General features: G+C 46.3%; 1 protein-coding gene and 1 pseudogene across 4 annotated transcripts in view; both read right to left on the bottom strand.

Annotated features, from left to right (window-relative positions):
- SMAP2 (small ArfGAP2) overlaps nucleotides 1–3,655 on the bottom strand; it is a 43,340-nt gene extending 39,685 nt beyond the window's left edge. For 3 of the 4 annotated variants that reach the window (XM_006098143.3, XM_014463798.2, XM_023761884.1), the window contains exon 1: nucleotides 3,150–3,654. In XM_006098143.3, the coding sequence (XP_006098205.1) occupies nucleotides 3,150–3,252 (103 nt within the window). In that variant the 5' untranslated portion in view covers nucleotides 3,253–3,654. Of the gene's footprint in view, nucleotides 1–3,149 lie in introns of all 4 variants that reach the window. The other variant, XM_014463796.2, reaches the window with a different exon arrangement.
- Nucleotides 3,656–4,265: 610 nt separating this feature from the next.
- LOC102439781 lies at nucleotides 4,266–5,626 on the bottom strand (annotated as a pseudogene).
- Between the last annotated feature and the right edge of the window lie 6,053 nt (nucleotides 5,627–11,679).

The following is an 11,679-nucleotide window of genomic DNA, read 5'->3' as shown; positions in this document are numbered from 1 at the left end:
CAGAGGTACCAGAAACTGGTGAGTCTTGTGCTCAAGAGATTTAAAAAAAATCCAGGACTAACAAAACGTGCACTATATAAGAGAACACATTCTTGTTTTCTACTCTAATGTTTAAATTATGTATCTAAAGATAATAAAATTCTTAAATAAGTATAAGGTTTTAAAAAGGAGACTCGTTGCCAAAGAGTTATTTTTGGACACTGCAAAAATACCTGCTCACAGGTCTGCAGTCCAGGGCTACATCATCTAATTTAATATGAATGGATTAGCAATCACTCACTGATTTTTAATTGGATCAAACCATGAATCTTTGAGGACCCAGTTAGCTCTCAATTTTCTAAGGTAAGAAAGAACATGAGACACAGAGATAAGCTCACATTTAAGTCTCATTTTAGCCGACAGTCTTTAAATTCCTCCTCCCACTAAATATACCACAGCTAACAGGCAACGTAACCTATTGATTGCAAATGCCTCTTCTTTCCACCATCTGACAGTTGTTCACATGATCATTATGACAACCAAAATCAGGAAAAAGGAAGAGGAAAATGAGTGAGAGGGGGGGTTTAGATAATTCATAAACTGGGTAAACTGAGGCCTCAACAAATGTCTTATTTAACTGAACTGAAAGATGACTGACATCTTGTCATCTCAATTTTAATACAATGGCCAAGTCACTGAAGCCACCAAGCCAAATTGTTAAACTAATTTGTGAAAAGAAATTGTTTCAGGAACCTGGATTTTACCATCAACAGTAGTTAATAAGGTTTACAAGCCATCATTTACTAGTTCTCATTAAGAATTAACTAATGTTTCATTACCTGATCCTCAGTTAATGCTACTGATAAAGAGCAATGGAAAATTTGGAGAAGTGATGAATCAACCTCTTTCTTCCATATGCTCTATTGGAATATGAGTAAGAATAAGAGTGGTATGATGGGGAAGTGGGGAGTCAATAGGAAAAAAAGGGGGACATCTGTAATACTTCAACAAAAAGATAAATTTTTTAAAACTTCAATAAATAACTGTTTATAAAAATTCCTTTAAAAAAAGAGTAGTATGACACATAAGGAGTGGGGGTGGTACTAGTCATCAAAATGGCATCTGACTCCCCAAATGTAGCAGGCTCACTCCAGTGGGTTGCTTCACTGTGACTCAAGATCTGTCAACCAAGGACACAAGGGAATTTGAGTAAAATCAAGAGATACACTCCTAAATTTTAAACAGAATCTTCTAATAGATTTAGGACAAAATCTAGCAAGAGTCAACTTTAAGAAATTAACCTACTCAACATAAACTGATTCTAAAGTACTTTTGAAAATGAATTCTTGCTAATGCAAAAATTCAGAAAAGGAGTCTGGGGACCTGCTTTCCTAATGACACATTTTTTTAAAAAATATATTTTATTGATTTTCTACAGAGAGGAAGGGAGAGAGATAGAGAGTTAGAAACATCGATGAGAGAGAAACATCGACCAGCTGCCTCCTGCACATCCCCCACTGGGGATGCGCCCGCAACCCAGGTACATGCCCTTGACCGGAATCGAACCTGGGACCCTTCAGTCCGCAGGCTGACGCTCCATCCACTGAGCCAAACCGGTTTCGGCCCTAATGACACATTTATCTATTGGTAGAGGGCACTAAAATAGATTACTAGGTGTCTAGCAGTATCAATGTATCATCTCCCTGTTCTCCTCACATAACCTTATTTTTCTAAAATAAAAGGTAATAAACCCGGCTGGCGTGGTTCAGTGGTTGAGCATCGACTTAGGAACCAGGAGGTCACGGTTGGATTCCTGGTAGGGCACATGCTTGGGTTGATCCCCAGCAGGGAGCATGCAGGAGGCAGCCAATCACTGTTTCTCTCTCACCATTGATGTTTCTATCTCTCTCTCCCTCTCTCTTCCTCTCTGAAATCAATTAAAATATATTTTAAAAATAAATAAAATAAAACAAAAGGTAATGAGTGAAAGCATCAATTATGCATATATTTCCCTTGTCAGTATTGATAAATACAAATGCATTTGAATATTTCTTGTATGCTATATGCCCAATATGTTACATGGCAAATCCACTGCTCGATGAACAGAAGTAAATTAACAATAGTTCCCAAAATATAACTATCTTTTTCCCCAACCAAACAAAAAAAATTTTCCCAACTCCTCTAATTATATTCCAAATTCAGAAAGATAACAAGGAAACAAAATATTTATAGACACTTGTATCTGTAAATTTCGAGTGCAAACATTTCACTAATAACCATGCTTTCCTATCACACTGATTTTTAATTGGATCAAACCACGAATCTTTGAGGACACAGAAAACAAAGACTAAATGACTGTGCCAATTTATAATGACCATATTTCACCTTTAGAAGGGTAATATCACCATGGAAGCAACAAATTCAATGCATCCCTTGCTTCCTTCTCTCCAGCGATTATACGGATCCTACACTAAGCCCACAATCCGCTAGCTTCTGCCACCACATACACATTAGGCCTCAAACGCACTCCGGAGCCAGGGCTAGGCTGTCTAGAAACCCGCACTGTGTCACTGCATAAAGCAGTTTCCCACTGCACACATCCAGGAAGAAAGCCACCTCAGCACTGTCAGATCCCAGCAAGTCGGTACAATGACAGAAGGCACTGCTCACCGAATGGCCGGCACCAACAATCATCACCTTTAAAAAACCATCTAAGCACGTTTCCTCCCCATCACCACCTCACTTTTCTCCTCTCCCTCCCTCCCTCCCCCTCTCCTCGCTGTCACAGTCACACAAACTGCAGTTCATCCCCAGCTTTGCAAGTGGAAGGCTGTAAGCTCTGGGCTGCCTCTGGAATGACAGCCCAGAACTCATTCAAAGCCCTGAAATACAGACACCCTCACCCGCACACACCACGCCACTCCCCCACCTCCATCATCACCCCCCTACCCACCCCCCCGCAACACACACGCACACTCGCCCTCGCAACCTCTCGGCGCCGCAGAACCCCTAGCAGGCTCAGCAGCAAGAGGAGCACGAGGTTACGGTTCAGGATGACTGGGACGGCCGAAGCTCCAGGAGCCCCTCCCCACACAACCACCTCCCAGGCGCGGCGCGGACGCTGGAGGACCTCCGCCCGCCGGGGTGGGGGTCGGGGGGAGACACGCTACCTTTAGACTGGCAGTCCGCACAAAACTTGTTATCCTCCTCCAGCAGCAGGTTGGCCAGGACCGCCTGGTACCGATCCACGTCCTTCACTGACTTGCCCGTCATGGCCAGGGTGCCGGCGGGGGCAGAGGGCGATGCGCCCTCTTCACCCCCAGAAACCTCTGCCTCGGTCCGGAGGTGAGGACTCCCCGTCCCCCGCCCAGGGGCACTTCCTGAGCGGGGCAGGACTCTCTCCACTGCCCCGCGCCCCTCCTCGGGTCAGCCGCGCCCGCCCCCCACTCTGCAGCCCCTCAGCGCTGCGCCCCCTGGCGGGCTGAGGAAGGCAGAGAAAGCTGCCGGACCAGGGGCCCTCGGCCCATGCAAAGGGGGCTCTCGGGCCTCCCGGGTGCCGGGCACAGAAACGACTGCCTGGCCTGCCTGTCTGCGAGCCAAGCGTCCCGGGCCCCCGTTTCCCAGGCAGCTGCCGGCCGCTCCGCCACCACCTCTGCCGTCTACTTCCGGCAGATCTTCCTCTTCACTTCCACCCTGCCCAGCCCGCGCATGCGCCACGCCCCCACCTCTTGGTACTGGGCTCTTCCCGGGGCTCCGCCTCTCAGGAACCAATCCGGGCAGACGTGAGGGGCGGGGCTTGGGTGGGGCGGAGGGAGGAGTGGACACGCCCCCAGCATGCCCTTGGAAGGGAATGAATGGAGCCAGGCAGAAAGACTCCCTTTGAAAGAAAAGAGAAACAGCAATGAACTCCCCCCCCCCCAGTACCTCTTTCATTTAATAAGAAAAAAAATCTAGAGATTCTTTATGTCAAAAAGAAAAAAAACACCCCTTGCCTAGCCGGCATGGTTCAGTGGTTGAGCTTCGACCTATGAACCGGGAGGGCACGGTTTGATTCCCCGTCAGGGCACATGCCCGGGTTGCGGGCTCGATCCCCAGTGTGCGGCAGCCAAGCAATGATTCTCTCTCATCATTGATGTTTCTATCTCTCTCTCCCTCTCTCTTCCTCTCTGAAATCAAATAAAAATATATATATTTTTAAAAAACTAAAATATTCTCATAGCTGCCTCGGGAGTAGATCTTAATCTTTCCACATAGAGGGATGACTTCATATCTGCAGGCCATTTGGACTAAACCCAATCTGAGTTCATTATGCCTTTCCTCTGGCTCTTCTTGTGGTTCTTCTTAGATGTTTTTGGAGATTTTGAGTGGCCCCTGTTTCTGTGACTAAGGGGATCTGTGAGGTCTTGGACTCCTGCTCTGATGCCTCTCTCGGTGGCGGGGAAGGGCTCCTCCTCTTGGGAGACCTACTCCGCCCTCAGGGAGACCCGCTCCTACTCCTGTAGCGCAGTGTGGGCTACGGGCCCGAGTCTCCGTAGCTGGCTTCTCCAGCGGTGATCAGGTGATGGTACTACCCTCTGCAAGTTCTCATCCTCTTCACTGGACTGGACATCATCCATGTCCTCTCCTAGAGCGCTAACCCGAGGCTCCAATTGCTCAGCTTCCTCTAACAACACAGCGTTTCTGTAGCCAGGGCAGAATGATGTCACATAGACTCTTTCAGCGCAGTAGTTCATCAATGAATTCATCTACGTGCATCAGCTCAAAATCCCCATTTCGGTTCTGGCTTTTAATTTTCCATAGCCGTTGTACAGACTAGGCTCCATGAACTTGTAGCAATCTATTGCAGTGCCTGTCAGCCTCATGTAAAGTGCTCCCGACATGCGAATGCACTTGAGGTCTTCATTTTTTATAAACTCAACAATGATATCCTTCTCTGGTTGAATCTGCAGCAACTTCAAGGTCAAACACAGAAAGGGAGTTGGCTTTATGTTGCCACCATAGACGCCACCCACAAACTTTAACTCCATGGCTTTATCGACTACAAGTTCAGCCGTCAGGCCAAAGCACTCCTCTTTCCAATACTTGGACTCATAGATTCGAGTCCGAATGATCTCCTCCACCAGATATTGAAGGTTGGTGCAGTGGATGCTGTGGGATCCTTCACCCTGCGGTTCACCGTTTTTAGAACCTGGTTCCACTTATCTAGGCGTTCATGGATGTGCCCTGACTGGGGATCGGACCGCAACCTCGGCGTATCTGAATGACGCTCTAACCCACAGAGCTACCGGGCCTGGTTCAGATTGATTGATTTTGTAAGTTTCCTGGTCCCCATTTATCTCATCTTAAAGGCACATACTCTGCCCCTCCCTGTCCCCTTTCCCCGCCGGGACCCCACTCCCAGGTAAGTAATGTGAAATCCACAACTGAGCTGCCACCAACGTTCCCCCGCCCCCTCCCCCCACAAGCTGGTTGTCTTTGTGCAGAGCCAGATTTCTCTTAAACCTTTATGTGGTTGAGTTTATCATTCATACACAGCAATCAACATTTACTGAGCACTTACTTTGTGCCAGGCACTATGCTAATCTCTTGACAAGAATTATCATAATATAGTCCTCATATCATTGTTAGATACATTCCTGCGCTCCATTATGCCCTGCTTGGGGCTCTTGCTCCTCCCGGAGATTTTCCTGTTATTCTCATTATAGGTTTCATGATTAATAGCCTTCAGTTTCCAGGAAACTGCCTCATCCAGTTTCTAGTGGACTGCCCACACCTGGCCCCCCTGTACCTGGTCTGACCAGTTACTCTGACTGATCTTTACAAGAGACATAAGTATCGCTGCCCCCCTGATGCCATTTTGGTCTCAGCCCTTCTGCTAGCAGAGATAAAAATAAGTTTATAATTCTTTTTTAAAAATATAGTTTTATTGATTTCAGAGAGGAAGGAAGAGGGAGAGAGTGGAGAGAGATAGAAACATCAATGATGAGAGAGAATCATTGATTCGGCTGCCTTCTGCAAGCCCCCTACTGGGGATTGAGCCCACAACCTGAGCATATGCCCTGACCGGGAATCGAACCGTGACCTCCTGGTTTATAGGTTGATGCTCAAACACTGAGCCACACTGGCCAGGCTGAGCTGGTGGGATTTAGATAAGATTTGGGACTTTTAGTTAATACTTGAATGGGCTGGGACTTTTTGAAATGAGGCAAATGTATTTTGCATGCAGGACAGGCACAAATATTGGGGGTGGGGACAGAGAAAGGACTGTGGTAGGCAGAATAATAGTCCCCCAAGGATGTCCATCTTCTAGTCCTCTGAACCTGTGAATCTATTATATTACATGGCAAGTGGGTCTTTGCAGATACAATTAAGGATTTTGAGATGGAGATTTTTATCCTGGATTATGCAAGTGGGTCTAATGCAATCACAAGGGTCTTCAAAGGTGGAAGAGGAAAACAGGAGAGAAGCAGAGAGAGATGTGACGATGGAAGAGTGGTCAGAGAGATGTAACTTTTCTGGCTTTGAAAATGAAAGAAGGGGGTCATGAACCAAGAAATGTGGGAAGCCTCTAAATTCTAGAAGGTGGGAAAGGCTAAGAAACAGGCTCTCCTTGAGAGCATCCAGAAGGGAACACAAGAGACAAGCAAGGGGTAAAACTGAGGCAAAGAGTCAAGTCCAGAGGCAGTTGTAATAATCCAAGCAAAAGAGGATGGTGTCCGAGTCACAGCGGATGGAGAGAGGCGGGTGGATTAGATAAACATATAGAAGGCATAGTGACTGGAACATGGTGATAATACTTCTGGGGGAGGAGAGGGAGGGAAGAGTCAAAGCTGACAACCACATTTTTTTTTTTGCTTATGCACTAGGCCCTAGGGCCAAGGTAGGAACCATTGGCTATGTAATCAACACAGGAAGAACGGGTTTGGAGGCAAGCAGATCATTTCATTTTGGACATATCGAGTGTGTGGTGCCTGTGGACCATCCCACAGAGGCAGTTGGATAGTGGGTTTGAAGCCCTGGGGAAAACATCTAGGTGATAGTCAAAGTCAGTGGAGTGGGTTAGGAAGAACATGGGTAATAAAAAGACAAGGACAGGATAGGACCCTTTGGAGTGAGAAGCTCGGGCAGATAAAAGAAACCCACAGAGGAGCATGAGCAGGAACAGCTAGAGATGTGGGAGGAAACCAGGAGAAAATAGCTCGTGGAAGCCAGCACTGCATAGTTTACCAGTGTTACCTCAGAACTGGGGAAGAATCAGATGGAACACATAGGGGCCAGGTGGAACCAGGATCAGGATTGGCCAGTCAGATGAGTTTGGAGGAGCCCTGCTCTAGCTTGGCAAGGAAGCGGACTGGTTGGCTTTTCTGCCCAGGCATGTGAGGGCAGCCAGAGTCCAGGTAGGCAGACCTGCTTAAGACTGGGGCTCAGCCTAGAACGAGCAGCTGATTCCAAGAAGGGGTTCCAGCTCCTCTCACTGTGCTATGGTTAAGAGGTTCATGCTCCCCCACCCCACCTTGCTCCATGGGACTAACCCTCTTCCCAGCGAGGAAGAGGAAGCATGTCACCTGCCCTGTGTTCTGAACATTTCCCCTGCCCCCTGCCTTTGCTTACAAAGTTCCTTCTACCTAAAATGTTCAAAGCTTGCTGGGCACTTCATGGACATCAAGAGAAATGCTCAAAGAGGTGAAGTGACTTGCCCAGGGTCACACTATTAGTATGTGGTAGAATCAGGGTCCAAGTGTAGCTGAATATAATAGCTGAAATTTTAAGTTCCAATTCCCCAGAAGCCATGATCTCTCCCTCGCTGAGTTCCCACAGAGCTTTTGGTCTTTTCTCCCCATTTCATCTCCCTAAGAGTTCCATGAGAAAGGGGCTCTTATTCAATTTGTTCTCATCGTGTGCTGCAACGATGACCACTAGGCGGCGCCAGATTCCCAGAAAGCCTGATTTACTGCTGACCAGGAACAGAGGACTTGGTGGGAAACCGAGGAAAACAGGTGGGCTGCCTTTTCTACTTGCCCTCTACGTCCACCCCTCCTTCCTATCAGAGTTAGGGAGAAAAAATCAGCAGATTGGAAGGTTAGAGAATAGATATCCGAGGATTGTATACTGGAGTGGCCCAGCCCTCAAGTCAAACAAGATTCTAAGAATTCTCTAAATGGGATAGGACCAGCAAAACAACAGCTGTGGCAAGCTGGTGGCCGGCTCTGCCATCCATTTTTGTGCAGAGCCCAAACTGCACAATATTATGTGTGGTCTTAGTGGAAAAGGAAGGAAATGCACATTACTGGTACCTACCATGAGTCAGAAACAGTGGAAATATGTAATCAATACAGGAAGAACAGGAATGAAACTGTTTTATTCCCTAAGCCTCAGGCTTGGAGGAAATAATCACACGACCTGCATCACACCAACCTGCTGTGAGGACTTGACAAAATGCACGCAACACACAACTATAATGTCTGTTATGTTGCAAGTGCTCAATAAGTATTATTATAAATATAATTTAATGATATGCATATAGGGATGATAAATGTTATTGTTAATAACAATAGCTCCTGGCTACTCTTTTGATGATTATGTTGTTTAAAGATTTCCTCACACTACAAGCCTGACACACAGCTGTAAGAGCTCTGAGTCTATCACTCTGAACTAGACCCTGAGAACCTGCCCATGAGAGAGAGGGCGTGGTAGGGAGGAGGCTGAGGGAAGTGTCAGCCTGCAGATCCCATGCATGTTAGGGGTTGATTCAGTGACTTGTCACTTGCTCACGCAGAAATCTGTGGACGTCTGCAGTTTGGGAGCACAGCAATGAATCAGGCAGACTCGGTCTCAGCTTAAACACGAAATATCCCTATGATTAAGATTTAAACTTTTATTCAAAGAAAGAAAATAAGTTTTGAATTAACTTGGATGAGAAGGAAATAGAAGGGACTTTTCTCTCCCCCGCTACATTTTTGTTCTAGGCTGAAGGGAGGATGCTCCCAGGCTCTGTGCATTCTTCAGGAGAGATAGGATTTGCAGGGTGTGGTGTCAGTCTTCTCTCTGGTCCAGGACCTGGCTTCGTGGGCCCACATTTTCAGACTTGTTCCTGCAGAGGAATTAGCATGTTAGGTGGAAAGACAAGAGCAGAGCCCGGCCAGTGTAGCTCAGAGGTTGAGTATAGACCCATGAACCAGAAGGTAATGCTTAGATTCCTGGTCAGAGCACATGCATGGGTTTCGGGCTCAATCCCCAGTAGGGGGCATGCAGGAAGCACACAATGTATGTGTCTCTCACATTGATGTGTCTCTCTCTCTGATTCTCCTCCTCTCTTCCACTCTCTCTAAAAATCAATGGAAAAATATCCTCCAGTGAGGATTAAACAAAGTATTATGAAGTCAAATTTAAACATTTTTTTCATGGTTTTGTGTATTGCTCAGGAAAGTTTTCTTTACCACAAAATTATTTTTAAAAATTTTCTTTTAGATTTTTGCAGTTTGCTATTTTTACATTTGGGTCCACAATGCATTTGTCCAGAGACACATGTTTTGTATGCTGATGTAGAAATCGAACTTTAATTTTTCTGAATATATATACAGGTGCCTCAACATTCATTAACTGGTCTATCCCTTCCTCATTTACCTTAAATTTAACCTTTATCATAAATGAAATATATAGACTTTTATCATAGATTAAATATATCTGAAAAATGTGTGTGTTTCTTGTCTGTCTCTCTTTTTTTTAAAATCTGTTCCTGGGCTGGTAAAACACCTATTTGAATAATTCATTTTGTACTATGTTGTTGTTGGTTTTTTTTGGGGGGGAGTTGTTTTTGTACCATGTTTTGATCTCTCATAGGAAAAGACCTTTCTCTCTCTCTCTCTCTCTTTTGTTTGTTTGTTTGTTAATCCTCACCTGAGGATATTTTTCCATTTATTTTTAGAGAGAGTGGAGGGGAGAGGGAGAGAAAGAGGGAAACATTGATGTGAGAGAGACACATCGATTGGTTGCCTCCTGCACCAATCCCAACCAGGGTCAGGGAACTGAATTGAACCTGAGACCCTTCAGTCCACAGACCGATGCTCCATCCACTGAGCCAAACGAGCTAAGGCTCTTTTTTTTTCTTCTCCAACATTTGTTGTCTATTTTCATACTGTTTTTCTCCTAGATTCTCTTTAGACTCAGCTTGTCAAGTTTCATGAAAACTGCATTGATTTTGATTGGGATTGCATGGAATTTATAGATTAATTTCACATTTTTGCAACATTGAGTCTTCCTATCCCGGAATGTGGATAGATGACTATTTATTCAGGTCTCCCTGCTCCTTAAGAGCTGTACGCAATTGACTGGAACCTCTAGTCTACTTCTTGTGGTCCCAAAGCTTCCCCTAACATTTCTCTTAGTCAACTCTGGCTTTGAGCTTCAACTTCCACTGAATAAATTCAGGGTACCGGCCCAAGTGGGATAGGCTGTATTTTCCAAAGAGAGCTGCACCAATATATGTCCCATCCTCCAAGCTCTTCTTGAAATGTCATATTGATGCTTGTCCATCAAGAGGTGAGATCTCTGTTCCCTCCCTTTGAGCCTAGGCAGACTTCTGTAATTGCCTGGACCAAAAGAAAGTGGTGACACTGATGCTGTGTGACTTCTGAGACTGGGTCCTAAGAGGCACTTCTGTTTCTGTCTGGTGTTCTCCTCTCTCTGATCTGCTATGTGAGAAGTTCAGCTACCATGCTGATGAGACTCCCTGGAAAGCCCACAAAGACATAGAGACAGAGAGCTGCCCAGGAAATGCCAGCTGTTCCAGCCCCACCTAGTGGAGGCTTCCCAGTACAGGCACCAGGCATGTGGGTGAAGAAGTCTTCTAGATGATGCCAACCCAGCCGCCTCTGCCTGCACCCTCCTAACAGATCCCTGAGTTAGAAAGAATCAGCAGAGCCATTCCTGAATTCCTGATCCAAGACACTGTCATTTTAAGCCACTACATTCTTAGGTGACTTGCTGTGCTGCAATAGACAACTGATATACTAATGTGTGTTGTCCAGATGTGAAGCTCATCCCCGTTCCATAGTTCCCATGAAGCATCCATCTTATAAACTGCTGTTTGAAATTTTAACCCTGCTAGTTGGCTTCTGTAAATGCTTGCTGGCTTAAATAATAAGGAAAATAAGACTACTCCCATTTCAGAGAGGCCATTAAACCTTCCCCAGATGAAGTTATCAGTGCTGGCACCAGCCAAGCCTTTGGTCAAGGTCTCAAAGCCCCAGCACATAGGGGAAGGGAAGGGAAGGGAAGGGAAGGGGAGGGGAGGGGAGGGGAGGGGAGGGGAGGGGAGGGACTCTGGAGAGAGGCTATGCTGGACAGGTAGGTTTTGGAAACTGGTATAGGAGGTGGTGGCTGTTTCCATGAACATGAGGGAGATCACGCCTAGTGAGTGAGAAGGCCCAATCCTAGAGACGCGGGTGCTTAAGGGAGCTGCAGGGGAGAAAAGGCAATAGAAGAGGGGCCGGGTGTGGAAGCCTGGACAGGGAAGACTTCAGGACAGAATGGCCAAAGGCTGGACTCGCAGCGAGGGCAGAAGCAGGGAGGGGAGAGGGAGAGGAGGAAGTTGGGGGGTGGGTGGCAGACAACTCCAATAAAGAGTTAGCAGCGAGCAAGGGGGAGGAGGCAGATGGGGTGCTCACAGGCTGGCTGACCCAGGAAGGCTTCGCTTCGGGA

The sequence above is a fragment of the Myotis lucifugus genome, unplaced genomic scaffold (assembly GCF_000147115.1).
Source record: "Myotis lucifugus unplaced genomic scaffold, Myoluc2.0 scaffold_222, whole genome shotgun sequence".
NCBI classification, from domain to species: domain Eukaryota; kingdom Metazoa; phylum Chordata; class Mammalia; order Chiroptera; family Vespertilionidae; genus Myotis; species Myotis lucifugus.
This window is presented reverse-complemented; position numbering and strand designations above follow the sequence as displayed.